The sequence below is a fragment of the Poeciliopsis prolifica genome, unplaced genomic scaffold, assembly GCF_027474105.1.
Source record: "Poeciliopsis prolifica strain line A6 unplaced genomic scaffold, Auburn_PproV2 SCAFFOLD047, whole genome shotgun sequence".
Taxonomy (NCBI): domain Eukaryota; kingdom Metazoa; phylum Chordata; class Actinopteri; order Cyprinodontiformes; family Poeciliidae; genus Poeciliopsis; species Poeciliopsis prolifica.
In genome coordinates this window covers 2,712,225-2,733,619 of record NW_026562422.1, presented here as the reverse complement: position 1 = coordinate 2,733,619, position 21,395 = coordinate 2,712,225, and the positions used below count along the sequence as shown (strand labels likewise).

The following is a 21,395-nucleotide window of genomic DNA, read 5'->3' as shown; positions in this document are numbered from 1 at the left end:
TCATAATTCAGCCACACTGGAGGGTTTTTAAGCACGAGTTTTTGAAGCCATGTTCCAGCATTTCAATTGGAGTCAGGTCAGGACTTTAACTAGGCCACCAAGTCTTCATGATGTTCTCCTTCCACCTGTTCAGACCTGAACCTGCTGGTGTGTTTTGGTTCATCGTCCTGCTGCAGAACCCAGGTTGGTTTCACTGACAGATGGCCAGATGGACGGTCTCCTTCAGGATGTTTTGGTGGACAGAAGGATTCATGGTTCTTCCTGGTCCTGAAGCAGCAAAATGGCCCCTGAGCATCACACTGCCACCACTGTGTCTTACTGTTGGTATGACGCTTGCCTTCAGAAATAGTGATATTTTTATGAGGGAGGAATGAAGGAAGGACATAGACAGAAGGAAAAAAAGATGGAAAGAAGAGAGAATATAAAGAGAAAGGAAGGAAGAAAGTAAAGAACAGAAAAGATGGAGGAATGAAGGAGTGGGGACAGAAGGAAAAAAAGATGGAAGGGCATTGAGAAAATGGAAGAAAATGAAGGGAAAAAGAGAGGAAGGAAAAGGAGTGAAGATGGAAGGAAGAAGGGACTTAGGAGAGATAGAAGGAGTGAAAAAGGGGAAGAAATGAAAGAAGGAAGGAAAGAAAAAAAAGAAGGAAGTAAAAAGGAAAGAAGGAAGGACGGAAAGAAGGAGAGAGGAAGGACAGAAGAAACTGCTAATAACTTTCTGTAGCAGATTTAATATCGTTACCAAAGAGTTATGAGAAGAGTGATGACATCTATGGAAATATTAACATCACTATTACTTTTATTTGGCAAACAGCTTGAGTTTCTCTTTTTCGGTATACAGTTTATATATATTTTTATATATATACTATAGTAAACCAACACATTCTGTTTGATAATCATTTTTTCTCAGTTTTATACATATTACAGCTTACAAATATAGCTGATCTTTTTGACAAAATTACAGATTCTGTTTCCGACACCTAAATTAGTATGCTATTATAAAAAAATCACACGTCATACATTCATGATTAGAAAAGGTAGGGCTATATGAAATCAGGAAAAGAATGAACGAAAACGAAAAAAACAACCACAGTTTACGTCAAAAAAACGTTTTTTTTTTTTCGTTTTTTTTTTCTCCATCGGGAGGACCAGGACAGTCGAAGGTTTTTCACGAGTAGAATGTCTTTCGCTCCGAATCAGACCGGCTTGTCCTCTGAGAGGAGTCTGCTACTACTCCGAAAAACATCACCGGCACAGTGAGGATATCGAGGAACAACAACAATACCGCCACGTAGGGAGAAGAATCAGTAAATCTCTGCTCTCAGTCCGAACTTAGAAACTAACTATGACGAACGTTTGATTAAAAACTCAACTTTGCATCGCAGTGTTCCTTCACAGCCTGGCATCTCCTTTCATTTCTCGCTCCGTCCATCGGCGCAGTCTTAAGGCTTAGGTCCATGGAAATGCATCCCAGATTTTCTGCCACGCCTCGAGATCTGCAGCTGCTGAAGTGGGACATCTTTCTTACGTTTCGTAGGACAAAGCTGAGCAGGACTGCATGAAAGGAGATGCCGTTTAAGACCCAATAAAAACCAGAATAAAACCCGAAACTGTCGCTGCTGACAGGCAAATTTTTTTTTTTGTTTCTGTTTTTTGCTCCTCAATGTGTGAAATCACTGAATCAGCAGGGCGGGTTGGACTGAGAAGGTGCAGCTTAGTTAATAAAAAAATGACAGTTGGCCTGTCATTGCTCCAATCCCTCCCCTCCAACTTCAGTGAACTTCCTGGGGGTTTTTTATACAAAGTATTGCTGAATATCAAGCATTGCATTTATATTCGTGTGTAGTTACCATTTGTTCGACTTGCTACTTGTTTTTCTTACGCAGAAAGATTTTTTTTGAAAAACCCATGAGACATGCTTTAAGCAAACCAGTGCTCAGATTTTTTTTTTTGTATCTTTAATAACATATAGCTCTCCGTATTCCTGCATTACTATACGAGAACATTTGCAAGCACTGATCTACAAAAAAAACAAACAAACCCCAAAACAAAAATCATAAATAGGAGCAAGTTGTTCCAAATCTCTTATTTGAACACTTGCTAAAAAAAAAAAAAAAAAAAAAAAAAACAAACGTGGAATAAAAAGATAGATTAGCTTAATCCGGATCTTTTCTAGCCGTTTTGTCGCAAACCTTTCGACCGTAATCTCCTCCACTAGCTTTGACGCTGATAACATGAAGCTGGACGGGACTTTGACATGTGAACACTGTGGCAGAGCTAAATGTGCACCGCGAAAAACACCAACTCTGAAGTATTGCTGCTCTAGTTTCATGAGCTAATATCTCAGCACACTTGAAATAATACAAAATACATTAATGGCTATTTTGAGTCAACAATTCCTTAAGATTAATAAAAATTGCTCGTTCCAATTGACAGATTATTCCATTTATCACATAGGGGGAATGTTTTAAGTGAAATTATCTGCCACTTTTTCATCAATATCAAGGAATTGTTCATTGCTGAAAAGTTAGTTGTAAGTCAGTTTCGTCTCGTTTCAACTGTACTAAGATATTTGCTGTAGAAAAAATACTTGGTGAGATTGAGTGTTTTTGCAGTGTAAGACACACAGACAGTGGAATGGAAAGAAGCAAACAGGGTAACACACTGCTCTCAGTTCAGGGTAAACACACCTCATTTTCATTTTTAAAAGATAAACTATCATTATGATAAATAAATATTCTATTTAAAATTGATTGATAATATTTCAATATATTGCCGTCATATTCTGATATATTTTTCCCCCCCTTCTCATTAAGATAAAGATATCAATATATGTTTTTGGTTTGTGCTGTCATTCAAAATTATTACAAATAATTATATATACCCGTGGAATGTTTTTTTTTCTTTTTTTGATTCTTCTTCTAAAGATGGATTCCACCTTTAAAAATACATTTTCTAAAGAGCTGGCAGAGAACTAGACAGAGGACGGAGAAGTACTGTGTGTATGACCCAAACGCACACACATGCACGCACACACACCCCCACCTACACACTCACGCGCGCACGCACACATGGACACACACACACACCCTCTGTGATTTCCTCCTGGTACAAATGTTGACACTTGTTGGAATGACTCTGAAAACTAAACATGTATGTGCGCAAGGGTCATCCGCAGCAGCAGCTAAAAGGTGCAGAAATGCAAAAGGCTGGAACGCTGCACAAAGACGAGGAAAAGGCGGACTTTACAGTGGCCGAAATGCAGTGCTCTAAACTGACCCGTTCAAAGTATTTAGGTTCTTTTAAACACAGTGTATGTGGGTAAAACATTTACCCATACATAGGTGCATCTCGGTAAATCAGAAAAATAATCAGAAAATCAAGAATTTGTTGGGTTTTTTGTCCTTCCACTTAACTTTCCAGTGACTGGATCACCCTTGAAGAACCAGTTTCTGCTGGAAACCGTTAAATCAGCTAAATTCCTCATGCCTCAATACATTTCTGTATTGAAAATATGCCTCTTAATTGGTCTTATGTAAAAATTTTAACTTCTGAGAGGCAAAATTATAGGTTTTCATAACTAAAAGAAAAGAAAAATACTTGCTTTTTGTTGCACATTCATATAGACTCACATTTGAAACAGATTTACCAAAACAAAACAAGTTTTTTATGATCGCCGACGTATCGAGACACACCTGTAACTGTGTAAAGACAACATAAGTGCAAAGTGTCAAAAAGCGATCAGGTTCATACTTACATTGTGCCATTAACCCCTTTCTTGGTACAATCTAATGTACCCTTGCAGCATTTCTTGTATTCTATTTTTTATTTATTATTATTACTTCCACAGCATCAGAGAATTCTTGAAGCACTTGCCCCACACACTGCAAAAAGGATATCGTAAAGCGTTACCATAAAAAGGTCGAAGCTGTGAAACGAGAACGTGAAACTTGTTATGGCACCGCACGGTCCGACGTGCTCAAACAGAGGCGAGACGGGAACAGTCACTTTTCTTGGAGAATGTTTGTTTCACAGAGAAATCTTCTGTTCGCTCTTTTGGAAAACGTCGGACCCAAACGCTCGGCTCTCTTCCTCCCTCGGCTTCCCCGCGTTTCCAGTGCTTCAGCAGACTTCTTCAAAAAAAATCTAAACAGTCCGTGATTTTTGTTTCTTTTTATCCCCCTATTTGCACCCATGTAGTTTTGCATCAAAAAATATGTTTTTGTTCATCCTTTTTCCATTTTTTCCCCCTTTCCCTCTCCCTCCCATGGACTTTGTGAGGATCCAGAGCTTGAATCCTGGTGAAGCTACATGTGTTGGGCATCCATGATGTCCAGGTATTTGGCCTCAATGATATGAGGAAGCACGTTGTTCCTGGAAGCAGAACAGACAATTTGGTGTCAGATCTTTTTTTGCTACAGCAGAACGAAGACTCAATGATTCTAAAAACCAGAGTATGGCATAAAGATTATAAAGGAAGAGAGTCGAAAATTGCATTGCTGGTCTTATGTACAAGGTTCCGACATACACCGGAAAAAACCCCAGTAGATTTCTTTTTATTTTCTTGATTTCTAGAAAAAAAAACTAATACTTAAAAAGTCATGTTGTATTGTTTACATTATTTATAATTGAATTACATGTTTCATCTTCAATTTTCCACATTATACTATCATTTTTAAAACCCACCAAAGCTAAAAGTATGTTGTTTTCATAATAAATGACTGAATGCACAAACATACAAAATCAATAAAAGTTCTGCAGTCTTTAAACTGGATCTGAATGACAGGCGTTATGTCATGTTTATTACAGCGTCATGTCAGTCTTATTCACAACCCGTCAAATAAAGTTACACCAATTTTTTTTAATCAGTTTTTTTTAGTCATAATTGTTTGGGCGGCCATAGCATGGAAGAGTTTAGCAACCTTAGTGATACCAAATCTCAAGTCTGTAAAATGACACTAACACACTGAATATTGAAAGCTGGTTTCAGTGTTTTGTTAGCGATTTAGCAAAACTACACACAGGACTGCTATTGAAGGTGTGCAAAGTCAATGTTTCCACTCCAAAAGTCCGAAAAAAATAAATAAAACCCTAGAAATGTTAGCCTGCAAAAGGCTGAATTTTAAAATGAAAAAGCAATCATCAGCGGCTATAAATGTAGACCTAGCTTATGAATTAATGCTGATGACATTTCCACGCAACATCATTTGATCAACACATTAAATGTAGTGATTTAATTGGTAACGAGGCATTTAATCAGAAATGTGTGCTGCATTGTATGCAGTTAGCAGCACTGTGACTAAACATGTTTAACAGATCAGATCACTCAGTAACATTTCATCCTAGCCTGAGGAATCGAAACCCCAGATAACAGATCCTGTCTCTGCAGTGCACACTCTAAGATTTAGATTCCATTTCAAGTGATTGGACAACATTTTTCATGATGAGAAGAAATAAAACTTTCAGAGCAAATGTTTTAAATAATGCACTGTTTACTCCTCTGCTAAAAACTCTCCCAGCAAAGAATAATAATCAATTCTTTGCAAGGGGTTTAAGGGAATATGGAGTTGCTGGGGTGAAAATACATCATCAAATGTTCCAGATATTAGTCTAATTAATTAGGAGGAATCGAAATAAATATTTTTTTCACTAAACTGATACATTTGTTTTCTATTAGTTGATTCCTATTGACACTATTGCACAATTTAATTTTATCTCCATGTTGAAAGATATGCAGCTTTTATTCAATAACGCTCCAGCATCAGCTTTCTTCACTTTTAATACTTTAAGCTACTTAAACTGATCACCAGCTATAACCGATTACCATGGACACGTCAAAAAATTCTGCCGCATAAACATTGTTATGATGAGACACGATGTAGATAACACCTATGCACCAGAGTAAACAAATTAAGAGAACTTGGATGTTGCCACAGCGACTCAATACTGACATAAATTAGTCTCATGATCTGATTGAACAGCCGAACCTGTTTTCATTTGATTTCATCAAATCATTTTCGGGCCTCTCGGTTTATTTAGTTTGATCTGTGCGAACCGTTGCCTGTTCAATAATGAATGCTGCCGTCTGTGGATCGATTTAGAGTTTCACAAATCTGGAACAAACTCCTGGAAAATTGTAAAACAGCCGAAACACTGAGTTACTTTAAAGCTAGACTAAAAACCGAGTCTCTCTAGGGTTTTAGCTAGCTAGACTAGACAGCCCTGTAAACTCTGTTTGTTTGGGGAGCAAAATTGCAACCTTGGTCAAGTTGTTTTTATACCATAAGAAATGAAACTCTAAGCAACATTTTGATGCAAAATGTAATGTTTCCATTGTTGAGTTTTGTGTTTTTATGAAGGCAAATACTTTGAAATGCCTTATTTCTGATATGTGCTGTACAGATAAACTTGGATCGATTGTTTGATAAAATCATAAGACGAATAAAGACAAAGCATAACTAATAGAAATGTTATTTTGTGAAGAATTGATTCCAGCTTCTGTAGAGAAGTCTGTTTGGATGGGGAGTCTGAGATAACAGCGCTGCGACACAAAGTTCTTCCATAATTTCTTTCATAATTGTAATTTCCAGCCATTTTTACATCTGGATTTGCTGCGTCTTGTGATGCATGTCTCTGAGAAGGCGTGACCGTCCTCACACGCAAACCCCTGAATGTCATAATGGAGAAAATGGATTTTCAAGCTTCCCCATACGTACCTGATTGGGATTAGGAGGATCATGACCAGAGGGAAGATCATTTTCATGTACGGTATTGGGTACATGCCGAATGTGCACAGCACCAGCAGCTGCATCATCTGCAGGAAGGTGAAGTAGTGGATCTTCCTCTGGGGCACTTTGCGGATGTAGTGGGTAGGTGGGTATGACGTCTGCGGGGGGCGAGAGGATAAAAGCTGATTAAAATTCAATCTCCCCCTGTGGCTGTGTTTCTCTGCTGTCCTTGGGTCTACTGCAGTCTTAAGGAGATGATTACAGTGGACAGCTTACGCAGCTCTGAGATTTGGACTCTAAAGTTCCAGTTTCGGATGACAACTTCTGTTAGCTTTCAGTAGCGTGAACTGGCCTGAATTATGTTTGCAAACTTGGTTGCTACTATGAAAAATATTGTAAACAGTTTCAATGTCTGGATTTATGGGTTTGCAGGTGATCAGATTGTTTCCATGCCTGACAGCCCTGCAAACTCTGTTTGTGGAGCAAAATTGCAACACTTGTTACATTTTCAGTTGCTGTTTTGTTTTTTTGTTTTTTTGCAATCATCAGCATTACTCAGGTTTTTAAAAATGAAGTTTGAAGAAAAAAGGACATGTGAGACGGAGTTTTTTTTTTCTCAGAGAGAGCAAGAGACTTGATATCAGAAAGGCTGGGTGGAGAACAGCGAAGTCGCTGCGATACATCTTTCTCAGTTTCCAACATCTGCTAGGTAGAAATGTTCTGAATATCTCACAGTTAAAGGAGAGGCTCTTTTAAAGAGATGCTGTCTCATCGCTCAGAAACAGAAATCAGAAAAAGTGAAATTGAGATGGAGTGGTCACAATTTGCGATGGCTACTTCTGGAATTAAAACATCCTGGTGTCTTAAACTATAAAATAAGAACAAGTAATATGGAGAATACACATCTAATGTACAGATTTTTCATTACACACATGATCTTTCCATCAGTAACTGAGTATTTTTAAAATGTAACTTTTACCCTCTGGGTGTTTTTAAGCTCAAGATCTTTTTTCCTGGAGCATGCAGTTCCTGCTGCTACCATTTGGGGTCAGCAGCATGTAAAGCATGGATTGAAAGGGTAAGCCTTGCTTTATCTCCTCACTGTTGAAGAGGCAAGGTTAAACCGGACACTGGGGATAAGAGACACATAAAGGAGATTCCTGCAGGTTTCTTTAGCCAAAACTATTTAGTGGATATCAAATTGATGATTTTCAACTGATTTTGCAGGACAAACAAAAACATTAGTTTGGTTCATTTTAAAATTTTATTTTGTAATTCCTTAAACCAAACCCTCACAAACATCTCAAACAACAAATAAATAAAGATGTTAGTAGATGAGAGGTGACTCTTGTGCTGGGCGTCTAGTCAACTGTTTGATCTGCTGAGTCCCACAGCCAGCATATGGGCACACACACACAAAAACACACACACACACACACACACACATGCATACACATTCTCACCCAGCGCCCTGGCTCACCTGCTCCTTCAGGAGGAGAGCCATGCGGTCACACATCTGGTTCCCGTCGATGGAGGTGAGGGCGATGTAGAGGAAGAGGCCGTACAGGACGGGTTTGGGGATCCACTGCAGCGGAACGGGCAGCAGCAGCAGAGACACGCCGATGAAGATGTTGGCAGCCAGAGACGTCAGCCGGGTCTCCTTCACCTGGACGATGCTGAGGAGGAACAAAACGATACGCACAATGAAAGAACGAAGGGTTTCTGAAAAATCCTCTCTGGCAAAACAACAGAGATTTTGTTTCTGGGGATTTTCCCAATCAGTTTTAGTGCAGGTTTTGCAGCAGCACAATTCAGATTTTCCTAAACATCAGGATTTAATGAGCAGAGAGAGGATATGAATAATGTTCTTTTGTTTGAAAAAGTAGATTTTGTAATGATGTATTACTGACAAAACAGGATCTTATAATTGGTGCAAACCAAGAAGAAGAAAACAACAGGAAGTCGTTGGACGATGATGATGGCGTCACGTGTTTTTTTTTAGTGACTTATTGCATGAATAAACTTATTCACACGTGATTTTGTTTTGCACACATTTGGAATGGAAATTCAGTCATTCCATTTGATTTGATGCAACTCCAGTTTTTAAGGTCACGATTCAAAACCAATTTTTCTATTCAAACGGTCTTGAGATTCTGTTTAAATAAAATGCCTGAAAAAGGAAAAGACTGTGTAACCAAATAGGATATTTATTGAAAGCAATTCTATAAGGTTTCACACTGCATCGAATTTGAATTTAAACAAAAAACAGGTTTATGCACAAAATTCTGTAATTGATTAGCTTAGCTTCCTGGCTTATTCTTAAATAAAAAAATATCAAACAATTATTTGAAATAATAATTAAAAATGGACATGTAATGTGATCCACAGTTAAGTTGCAAATAGGAGCGTACAACTTAAATGTATTTGAAGTTTTTGAGAATTTTGAATCAATTCTCAATTCCCAGGATAAGGAAACATGATAAAATGTTTTTTTGTTTCTCTCACTGGACCAACGTGATCACGTTTCAAAAAGCTGCAACATGCTGTCATTTTCTCTTTTTGTTGCTGTGGAGAACAGTTCTCCTGTTCTCAACGCCATTTCAGTGACGGTGCATTAATGCCACCAAATGAGAAGATCGCAAAACATGTTCTGTAGTTATTCTTGATTTATTTACTTATTGTTTCATCACTTCTACGCAAAATATTTATGTGACTGTGGATTGTTTAACCAAGACAGATTATAAAAAAGGGGGAGAAAAATCAGGAAAGAAGTAAAAGGTATTCTTTTCCAAATTATGTTAAACAATTTTATATTTTTGTCTTTGCTTTTGTTTTCTTTGCTTGTATAATGGGTTATTATGTAGGTCAATGCCTCTGCTTGCTAGTCTGTAATGTTTATTTTCCATGCACTAATTGGTAAATAATGATAAAAAATGAAATGAACATGCTATATCAGATCTGCTGTGTGTTGATTTTTTTTAAATTGAGTTCTTGTTTCCTGTTTTCATCTCTGAGCAGTTCTGCATGGCCCTGAAATTGTAGTACATTTTCTGGAATGTCCGCTTCCAATGTTTCCATCTTGTGGATGATTTTCACTGTGGAATGGTGGATTCAGATAGTTAGGAAGGTCAAGGTCACTGTTGATATTCTTCTCCTTTGGTATTGTGCCAACACTCGCTGTTTGTCTTATTTCAATTTTTGTGTTTTAAACTAAAGAAAAAACGTAAAAGTTTTCCCCAAATGAGGATAGATGCATTTTCTTCTTGGGAAAATAATGAAAGAAGGTAGAAGAAAGTGGATAGTTTTCAACTTAAAGACAAGACAAATCCAGCTAAAAGAATATCACTGGTCCGAGTTATTCTGTTGTGGGAACTCAATACAAACACTCCATGAAAAAACAAAAAGGAAGAACTGCCAAAACAACATGTTGTTACAGCTATATTTGAAAGCATCAGATGGTTCGTTATCATTTTCAACAGAATCATAGTGGAAGATTCAAGAAGACGCAACTATCTTTATCGACTTGGTCACACCCGTGGATCATCATTTGACTGCTACTCTTAAAATTGTAACTTTTATTATAAAAAATATGTTTTCTATGCATTTGAAGATAATCTGTGAAAAGATCAATTTTGTCCACATTCCCCCTGAGCTGCTATTGTCGTCTGAAGAAATGCAACAAAACCAACCACTGAGAGCCAGGAGGAGGGGCTAGGTGCTGTCAACCACTTCATGTACTTGGTGCTAAATGTGCTAATGTCAAAAATCATTTACGTGCCTTCATCAGTGGCCATGCTATCTAGCCTTAGCATTCATGATAGACGATGCTAGTTGCAGGGGAGAAGCAGCGTCACATGGAAGGTGATTGACAGTGCTAAGGCCCGCCTCCTGGCTCTGATTGGTTGTTTCAAGTTAGCAGGGGAGATCAATTTTTCACAGATTATCAGTTTCATCCCACACTTAATGACATGGTGACAGTTTCAATAAATATGTGAGAAACATTTGTTTTAAATAAAAGTTACTTACTGCCACTTTAAATCATGCTAAAAACAATGGTGTCTTTAGCTTTTTCTAACATGTTTTAATTTTTTGTAATTTGACAGATTGTTATTTATCTTAGAACTGAAGGAGATATCATTTCCATCCTCCATAACAGCTTAAATGAACTTTTCTAAACGGACTAGAAGCGACTCAACACGTTCTCATAAATAGGGAAATTGGAGAATTTAAAGTATTCATTTTACACACTGACATGCCATCAAAAATACCAAATTGCATACTTTGTCCACAAAAAAAAACTAAAACCCTTGATTACATCTTCTGTCCTCACACAAGAAGGCTTCATTTATCACACTCTGCTGCTTTATTAATCCTGATATGCAAAGTATAATCTCGCCTGGCTGTGGATGAAATGCTCAACTTAATCCTCTCATCTTTGAGAAACTCCCTCTCAGCTCATCCGTCCTCAAAGGAAAACTGTTAGTTCCATGCTAATCAAGCAATCATGAGAGAGCCTGCGATTAAAAAAGAAAAAAGAAAATCCCTGTCAGCACACGCTCTGAAGATGAACTTCCAACGCCTCCATTTGATCGCAGTCGGTGGCGAGAGGGCGGGCGGACTCACGTCTCGTAGAGGTGCCCCCCCTCCACGCGCTGCTCCACGAAAGCCAGCTGGCGCACGTGGAGGGTGGAGTGGGGGAAGGCAGCGTGCATCCAGGGCAACCCCAGCACCGACATCAGGATGTTAATGAGGCCGGAGAGCATCAGGTCCCAGTGATACGCTGTGCCCTTCAGCAACCTGGGGTTAGGGAGAGAGGCGGCACGTCACATTCAAACAGGAAACACAGGAAGCAGTGAGAACACAGACAAAGAGGATATGTAATTAAAAGCAAAAAAATCAAAAACAAAAAACACACAAGTGGAGCGAGCGCACTCCTCCGTCTCATTCGTCACGCAAGCAAAAATACAAATCCATTATTCATATTCTTTCATACTGTCGCGGAAAGCATCGACATAAATCAATAACGTTGACACGTTATAGGAAAGAGTGGAACATTGTGTGCTCATGTCAGACCTGCAACATTTAAGTAAGTCTGTGTGTTTTGGAGGGTTTCAGGTATAAACAGGCTGAGCTGTATGAGGGAAGCCCTGTGAATGATGAAAGCTGCAGATAACGTCCTATTGACGTGTCCTTCAGTAGGACCCAGTGGATCCAGTGAATGGAGGAGGGCGGGAACTTCAGAGGACAGTGAGGAGTCTCACTTGATGAATGAAAGCTTTATGAACAAAGAGGAAATGAATGTGCACAATTCTGGACCCAATCTTCTCATCGGAACTGGTGAAGTTAATTTTACTGGCATAGACTGGTCTTCCAGTTAAATTCCTTAAACAGTCAATATGGTTGAGATCACGACTGTCCCAAAAGCTGAGAGATTTCTCTAAATGAAATTGGAATAAAAACCTGACCTGGTAGAGGAAAACGGATGTCACTTTTGGATTTGCAAAATAGTGCTAATTCAGTTGGAAAAAAAAAATTGACAACTTCCAAAGCATATTTTTTTGTAACCCAGGGTTATTATTAATGAAATTAATGTGCTACTTATCCACATGATGAGTGTAATGCAAGCTCCCGTAGAGAACTAGAGGTTCTTATGTCAGCGTGTTGGCACACTACCTGTTCTCTGGGGCATTGGTGAGCGAAACAACGATGTTCTGGTCGATGAAAATGAGGAGAGCCAGGAGGAAGCCGAGTCCCATGGCACTGACAACGTTCATGGCCGACAGCCGCTCGAACGGAGCCACGTTGAAGATCGGCCGATTGTGAACCTTAAACACTGGAACTGGACGAAGCGACAACCAGAAGAAGAAGAAAAATGACAGCACATGAGATTGGAAAATGATCCTGCACCCTCATATGAAGCATTATACAAACATCATAAGTATCTCATAAAAAGCTTCCTCAGTTTGCTAATATTGTGGATTTGCTACGTTTTACTGATGTGATAATCCACGTTTTCAATCGTTTTTAATCCTTTGAAGAGTTTCTGGATTTCATTTTTTAAATGCCTCATATCTAATTTGGTGCGCCGCTCCGTCAAATACTGCTGGATTAAATGTAACGGGTTAAATTTAAAAAATGACAAGAGAAATGATTGCTCTATTATGCTATGACTTATTGTCTCTGGAGGTACAGAACAGAAAATTGTCCGGGCACTTAAATTTAAATTCATTCGGGGTTTGGCAGTCATCTCTACTCTGACCCCCAGAGAACAGCTGCTGCCTTGGCAACAATAGAGGCTAAAAATGATGCCAAACAACAGGATAAAAAAAAAGGAAGAAAAAAAAAAAATCTGAAAATGGCCAATGTGTTTCGCCCGGGTGCCTTTATTAAAGAGCATAAAGCGATAATAAGGGCAGCAAATAAAAGGGTTCCGTCGCAAACGAGGCTGTTTCAGATAAAAAAAACAGGTTTTACCTTTTAGCAGCTTTGACTGAACTGGAATAAAAATAAAAATGATCTCCAAACTCATCACAAAACGAGGTCAAAATGTATTCCTTACATGTAGAGTTCATCACAGGATGTCAGACGTATTTTAATAGTACAAGATTTGAAAAACAATTGATGAATAAAATTTAAGAAATTTAAAAAGAAAAATCAACATCTCTGAAGAATGTCAGATATATCTTAAAGGGGCAGTACTATGTGTTTTCCAGGCACACAGCACCATTTTGTAACACAATAAGGTAACTATGTTGCCTGATGTTAAAAAAATATATCAAATATGACCTAAATTAAATTTGTCCTAAATATTTAATGCCTTGAAATTGGGCCTTTGTCTCTATAAAATCTCCTGCTTTTCCAAAACTCCGCTTTTACGAGGTCATCACAACATGGCTCCTCTATGAACCCTTAAATGTGAACTTCTGAGAAGAAGCTCATAGAATGAGCTCAGCTGCTGCTCCATTGCATCAGGTGGTTGCTAATTGCTGCTGGCTAGTCTGAAGGAGCTGAGTGGAGGAGATGCTCTGTGATGTGGAAGCTTGGAAACCACAGTTCTGAGGAGGAGCTATGTCCTCGAAGGCGGGGCTAAGCCCATCCAGGCGCTTTGGACAGCTGAATGGTTGCCACAGAGATTAAAGAATTCCTCAAACATGCATCAGAAAATCAAGGCAACCGTTCATGATTGTTTTTGAAGAAGGAACATCATTATACCATGATTTACAGCTTGAAAAAGTCAATTTTACATAATGCTGCTCCTTTAATAGAAGGTTTGAATAATAATTTATTTATAAAATAGAAGAAATTAAAAAGAAAAGGGTAAAATAAGCAAAAACTGAACATAAAATCCTTCATAAACTGCAGCAATTCCAGGTTTGTTAGTCAGTAGAAGTAATGATAGTCTTCCTGTTGCGGTGGATGAAGAACCGCATCGTCTATTAGTCATAAATCGTAGGGATGACGGATGACAGTGTGGATGGTAAAGACCCTCACTACACCTGTCGGAACATCCTCGACAAAGATGATGAACTCTGCTCAACGGAGGTCAACACCTTGGAAAGAGCTTTTACTAGTAACAGCATATCGATGTGTGTAACGGGGTGTGTGTGTCGCATATTGGCAACACACTTTCAACGACGAAAACGTCTCGCTCCAGCCGGCGTTCTGGCATCTACTGCAGATTCCACAGGATTTGCACTTGTCAGGGTAGGTAGCAGCCAGGTGTTGCCAATTAAAGCTCTTGATTAAGTGAACTCAGCAGGTGGGAGCTCCTCTGTACAAGCAGCAGATTTGGCAGTTTGCTGGTCTTGAGGAGAGGAACTTTTTTTATGGTAAGAAACACTGTGGGGAGGCCATTAAAACAGAATCTTGACGTATCGGTCGAATAATGATGATTGGCACAGGTGCATGTTTCTATTTGCTTCCTGTTCTTTAGCTGGTAGTTTCCTGAGAAACAGATGACATGGGGAAATACGGTCAATGGCGCCTTCTTCTCGCCTCGTACTCTGACTTGTTTTGGACAAGGAGCCCCAAAACAAAGCAACTTTTTCAACTTTCCAAACAGCTTTTCTGATATATGTTCAGAGCGAAAGAGATAACTCATCTTTTATCCACGTGAATTACTTGGAAGGCAAATGTACAATCAAAGAACTGATTACCTACAAGAAAGAAATTGTTTACTTTTTGTACTTGAAATGTTTAAGGTCCTCTGCAGCACTTCTGGTGGAAGGCCTGAGGAACCATGATAACGATACTGCTGTTGATAAGGGAGCGTTTAGGTACTTACTGGAGTAAAAAAAAAAAAAAAGGATTATTTCCTGCCAGACCACAGAGATCAGAAATCTATAGACCTACCAGCTAAGGTCAGTGGACACAGTGCATTGATTTTCTGTTGGCAGTGATGAAGTGACAGGTGGGATTAGGTTATCTAACGTAAAGGAATACCTTCCTCCACTGCAGGTGTGCTCACATTGAATCACTCATCAATCAAACACTAAGCTCTAACTGCACATTTAAATCTGGGTTTCTGCAGTTTTAACCAATTCAGATTTAAGACTTTTGAAGGTGAAATTTAAGACCCGCCTCATGTCAGAAATGTACAAAACAAACAGCATTAACCACCGTAGTCCCCCGTTATATTGCACAGAAATTAAGGTAGCATCATACAGGTTTGCAACAGAAGAGATCCAATGACCAATACGATAAATTTGCACTTACACCATAATAGATGCAAAAAAAAAAAAAAAAAAAAAAAATTCAAGCTTGCTAGCTCGCTCACATTTTTATTTATTTTTTTGCTAATGAGCTTGTTTTTATTGTTCCTCCATTTCCCCTGCAGGAACCAGAACCGATGCGTCCTGCATATATAGGCCTTTGCCAGCTAACAAGGGTACATTAGTAGCTAGTTACCAGTAGCCTTAACTCCCTCATATAACGCAATGATGAAGCGTCTCAAAGGCAACTCAGATATTTGCCCGACACAAAAATCCCACAAGAAAAAAAACTACAATGGCTATACAAGATTAAATTGACCTGCCACAAAATGTATGACTTCTGAAGAAAATATTTAAGGTAATTTTCTATATTTTTGTGTGAAATTAAGACCTTTTAAAACCTTAATTTTAGATACATTAATTTAAAACTTTTTGGGGACACATAGGCACTCTGTAAATACCTTATAATCTAAACTTTGATCATTTATATCTTTCTGGGTGTCTTTCCGATTTTCTGAATCCAGAAAAACCGAGAACTATTTCTGCTTTACTGAAAACTACAAACCACCTGTGGCTGTTTTATGTTCACGTTGCACAAGTTTACCCAACAGGCCAAAGCTTCATCCAGCAAAGCAAGAGGTAGGTAAAATAATACTAACGCTCAATATCGCTAAAAATGTAGGAGCCGATGAAGGAGAACAGCAGCACTGAGATGGGCAGGGCGCAGTCCGACAGCACTTCCCTCACTTTGGCATGCAGGAACGGACTGGGACACAGAGACAGAGAGAGAAAGGACAGTGGAGTGAGCAAGGAGAGACAAATAATGAAGGAATACAATTACTGTAGACAAGACAAGGACAATGGCTGCAATCCTGACACCGCTTAAGTACCTTACTCCGCCTCTTGCTTACACAATTGAATCCAGCTTTGAGGTTGATTTGATTACAGAGAGCAATCAGTAGTAGAAGATTAATGCTTATTAAATCACTGGCTGGAACTGAAGCTCTGACAGAAAAGTGAGTTTAGCAAGTTCTGTCTAGAAAGTTACAATCCTTAGCGGCGAGGTCCTGCTCTGCAGCATCCATCCCAGCAAGGCAGCGCTCCCAGCCAAACGTGATTTAAAGTTCTCCAGTGATTAATCTTTCAGGTGCCTCGGAATAGTAATGCAGAATGTACCTTCTTTTGAACTGGTAGAGGGTATAGCCCATCCATAATGTCCCGAGCATCAGCAGGAGGCAAAGGACGGGCCTCTCTCGAGTGCACTGGATGAAAGATTCAGGCAGAGCATTGAACACCGACCCGACCATCACCTCACTCCTGTTTCCTCCCTGCAGGTCTCCAACCTGAGGAAGGTCCTCTATGCTCCGGTTTTCCAGACCTGGAGCGTGGTAGTACCTCTGAAAGACTGAAACCAGAATCACAGTGGTCAAAACTAACAAAAAATAAAACCCACATTTCTGTAAGTTCTTTTTTTTTATTCTTAGGTAAATTGAAAAGCATTCAAACTCCGTTGGACCCTTTCCAACTTTATTATTGTACAACCAAAAGCTTCAGTTTACTTTATTGTCTTTTTGTGTGACAGATTAGATGGTAAGCTTTGAACATTTGAAATCCAAAATCTTTGTCAGCTCTGCCTAACTTCGTTATCACTCCACTGCGTTTTCCTGCCACAACAATTTCACCAAAGTGATGGTGAGTTCAGGGTCTGTTTCTAGTGAAGACGTCGTCCAGCCAACTGCCAAGAAATTCACACCGACTCCTACTACATGCAGCAAGCTAGCAATTAAGGATATATATCATCAGCTTGTTACCGGGAGCCTCAACCACATCAAGTCACAGAAAGAAAGATGCCAACATGTGAGTCAAATGTTTGGCTGACAGAAAAGTCACATGAAAAAAACAAAACAAAAACAAAAATAGCCAAGTAATACTCAACAATTTGTAAAGATCCATTTGCAGATGGCTAAAACAAAGAACAATGTCACTAGGAAAAAGGACTGGACAGGTTTTAATTAAAATGACTAATTGATTAGCTGGAGAGATCTTGGCACTCTCGGTCAGCGAAGGATTCATCAGGCATAATTAGCAAGTCGCTCAAGCAAATAACATTATTAAAAAGACACCGGTAACACAGTATGCAGAATATGTCGCAATTATCTTTTTGCGACCATTTGTGTTAGAAAACTTTTGCCTACTTTAAATTGAAAATTTGCTGGTGATAACAGTAAAAGCTGAGATGGGTGCAACGTCTTAATTATCAGTCAAAATATGGGAGCATTATAAGCAGTTACAGATTGCAGTGTTGTAGAAAAAAAAGAGTGACTGCTTGTGTTACTTACTTTTGACTGTTCCTTTGACAGCATCAACTACAAATGCAATGGAAATGAACAGGGCAATGACCTCTTCTGTTGACCTGAAGATAATAAAATGATAAAACACAGAAAAAAGTAGCATTTTTGTCATTCCATTTCAAACAAGGAAGTTCAACTTCATAAAATAATCTTTTAATGAACTTTTATTGCAGTGTTGTTGGAGTAGTTTGTTGTCATTAAATCATAAAAGCTCTAGATCTACCCATTGCCATTCTGCCTTTCATTTTATGTCATTCATGTAAAACTATTTTGTGCCTAAGGTCATAAAACATGGCACATTATTGTTGCTCTACTTGATATGATTTTCTAGTTACATCTTTGGTTTGAAATTATGACTGCATCTAGAATCAAAGCAGACAAACCACATCAGTGAAATAGGAATCTGTGTTTGTATGACCTTCAGTTATTTGAATTACTGTATTTCTATGTCAGTGTTGGGTGGGTGGATGTGTGTGCAGAGTGGTTGCCTATGTGTGGAGTAGTTGTGAGTGAGAATTTGTCACCTAAAGGTGTGACGCTGGTAGAACAGTGGGATGAGGAGAAACTTCACAACTAACTCTGGTCAAGAGAGGCAGAGGATACATAGCCTCAGACCCTGAAGACATATATCACAGACTCCACCTTACCTGGTACTGCTACCGTGTCAAGAAGAGATTCTCAGGCTCCCACACAAGACACAAAGTGTTCCCAGTGATGAAGAGGAAAATCCACCAGGTATGTATCAAGACATCCCTCACCACAGCCTAGTTCAGACTCCACAAGCCACAATCACCCCGACACATCCCTGAGGGTTGTGGGCTTCATTACAACTCAAATCCAATTGACAAGTTCCAATCACCTCGATTACCAGACCAACCTCTAAGCCTGAGACACCCTCACCCCTGCCACCAAGAGATAGCTTGGTAAAAACCAGACATTAGTCCTTCTCACAGGAGGTCTGGGCATTCGACAATTGAAAAACGATTGGAAACCAGCTGCAGGCTAGCTGGAGGCTAGCAATCATTTCTGGAGGCTAGCAATTGTTTCTCAGTAGTCTTGCTCGCCTCCAACTGATTGAATAAAGTTTTAATCTTTACCCAACTACTAATGTTTCCCCACAATGTATATATTGTACTAGTTTGGTGCTATGAAGCTTACCAGAAATTGTCTGTGCTATAAACAACCGTCCTCCACTGTGAAGAGAGAAGTGTTGATCTGAACAAGGCAGATGTCGATATTACCGGTTACTCAATATTTAGAAGCATGGCCAACACGGTCTGAATGGTTTTATTTACTTCCTATTCTGCCATTTCTCGGCAGACTACAATTCGCAAAAAATTGATTTTATTGCTCACAACTTCTTCCTCTGTCCGCCTGTTAGAAATTCTACGAGTGATCCAAGTGAAGGGGAGACCCCAAGCTGCCCAGGGCCCTCCTTCAGCAGAAGGATACAAGAACCAGAACTTCTCAGTCTCTTCCATTCGCTTTGCCACTGACGGGTCTGAAAACTTTGTGTTGTACTTTGTTTCCATATATTTTGAGCTTAAAGTAAAAGTATGAAAAATCCAGTAATAACCAAGTGACCTCCTGCTGAAAGATATTGTTCAGTAGCGTACGATAATTATATTTTCTAACAAGAATCTTCCTGCAGGGTGTGAATGGCGCAAAACAGCATATGTGACTTTTTTATTGTCAAATCACAGAGGCAGCAGCCAAAGCATAGAGAGCCAGAATTCCCTCTTCCCATCCACTTGGTTCAGCTCCTATGGGGGAATCCCAAGGCATTTCCAGGCCAGCTGAAAAACACAGTCCCTCCAGCATGTCCTGGGTTTTCCTCTGGGTGTCCTCCCAGTGGGATGTGCCAAGAACACCTCACCAGGAAGAGCTCGACCCCTGAATTCCAGGGCCGGGAGTCGAACCCACAACATCTGTGTTGAGGCCTGAAGCCTCCAGAGGTGGGGCGTGCTAATTTCTCACATCTGAGAAATTCTAACAGAAACACTAGAATTTGCATTTCTTTTACTCACAAATAGGAACTTATGACCCATTCGTGGTCACAGCAAGATTGGCTCATTAGCATTTTTTGCGAAATGCTAATAGGTCTTTGAATTTGTAAAACCTAATGCTGACAAAAAAGAACAAAAAACCCCAACAAAACAAGAACAAGCTAGTTAGCAAGATCTGCCACGCTGTTGGCTTTGAATATTACAGATTTTGTCAGCAACAGTTGGAGGTCAGAGTTGGAACCATTTGACCCATTAGGAAAAAGGTCCCAATAAACCGAGATAAATGTAAACTCAAATATAAGTGGTACCTTTTAAAGAGCTTCATCAGCAGACTAACGTTGAAGATCCCTCCCAAGATGAGGAAGAGGCAGTTCCACAAACCGATGCAGGCATAGAAAGCTGGGAAATCCAAGTTGTAGTCATCACAGATTCCTCGGATCACTACAATCCACAAGACAAAAAAACATATATACATGTCGATAAATATAAAACATCTGAATAACACAATGGGAAATCTTTATGAGGGCAGTATTATGTGTTGTCCAGCCATTTTAGAGCGCAATCAAAAAACTGTGTTAACTTCAATTGTCATAAAAATGCTGAATATATCAAATATGACATAAAAGAAATTTTGCTTCGCAATTGAAATTGGGTTTCTGTTTCTTCAAAAACTCCTGCTCTTTCTTGAATTTGTAAAACATCATCACTACAAGGCTCCTCTATTAACCCCTTAAGAACATTTTTAGCAGTGTAACATTGAGTAGTAGCAGGGGAGGGCTGATCTGTGAGGCAGAGGCTTGGAAACCGCAGCTCAGAGGAGGAGCTTTGTCTCGAAGGCGGGGCTAGGTGCAGCCAGGCATTTTGAATGGTTGAATGATCACCATGGAGAGTCAAGGATTTCTCAAACATGCATTAAAGAATCCAAGAAACAGTCGAGGTATGTTTATTAAGAGGGGATACCATTATAACATAATATGAGATGCTTACAGTACCTTGCAAAAGTATTAATACTTCTTGAACAGTTTTACATTTTTTCATATTTCAAATATAAACTTTGTTTTGTTGTACAAAGTCCTGTTGAACAGTAAAGATGGTCTTGTGTCCAAACACGTCAAGTGCAAAACTTCACGCAAGACTCCATTAGCCTTTCTCTAAATGATGCCGCTTCTTCTCAATTTTCTACTCCGAAACTCAGATTTGTAAACGGCATGCATACAAGGCTATAAGTAATCAGATCAAACCTTTCGGTCAGACTAAACTAAAAGCACGACACGTCGACGCCCCGATCGGAATATTCGGATCGGATTCGGCTCCATCGGAATGAATTGGTAATCGCGTCAGCCCGTCATTTCCCAAAACCACTGCAGGAAAAAAAAAGGGATAAAAGAGTCATAAAAGCGCACACGGGGTCAGTCCGATAGCTCAGAGACAGCGGGAGGCGTAATTGCAGTAATTCCTCGAGCTTTATTAGAACCTGGCGCTGGTCTGTTCTGGAACCAACACACTACTGTTTGTTTGGTTTTACGTTCGGCAAAAACTGAGGAACAGCTTCTTCTTCTGTGCTTTTTTTTTTTTAAGGGAAACTTTACAACTTTGCGC

General features: G+C 39.3%; 1 protein-coding gene across 2 annotated transcripts in view; it reads right to left on the bottom strand.

Annotated features, from left to right (window-relative positions):
- Positions 1-775: 775 nt before the first annotated feature.
- Positions 776-21,395, bottom strand: part of slc4a11 (solute carrier family 4 member 11) — a 111,799-nt gene continuing 91,179 nt past the window's right edge. For both annotated transcript variants that reach the window (XM_055057137.1, XM_055057138.1), the window contains 9 exons: positions 20,105-20,237; positions 17,779-17,852; positions 16,616-16,844; positions 16,099-16,205; positions 12,402-12,567; positions 11,352-11,525; positions 8,209-8,404; positions 6,717-6,886; positions 776-4,374 (listed from right to left, as the gene is read on the bottom strand). In XM_055057137.1, the coding sequence (XP_054913112.1) occupies positions 4,308-4,374; positions 6,717-6,886; positions 8,209-8,404; positions 11,352-11,525; positions 12,402-12,567; positions 16,099-16,205; positions 16,616-16,844; positions 17,779-17,852; positions 20,105-20,237 (1,316 nt within the window). In that variant the 3' untranslated portion in view covers positions 776-4,307. The remainder of the gene's footprint in view (positions 4,375-6,716; positions 6,887-8,208; positions 8,405-11,351; positions 11,526-12,401; positions 12,568-16,098; positions 16,206-16,615; positions 16,845-17,778; positions 17,853-20,104; positions 20,238-21,395) is intronic.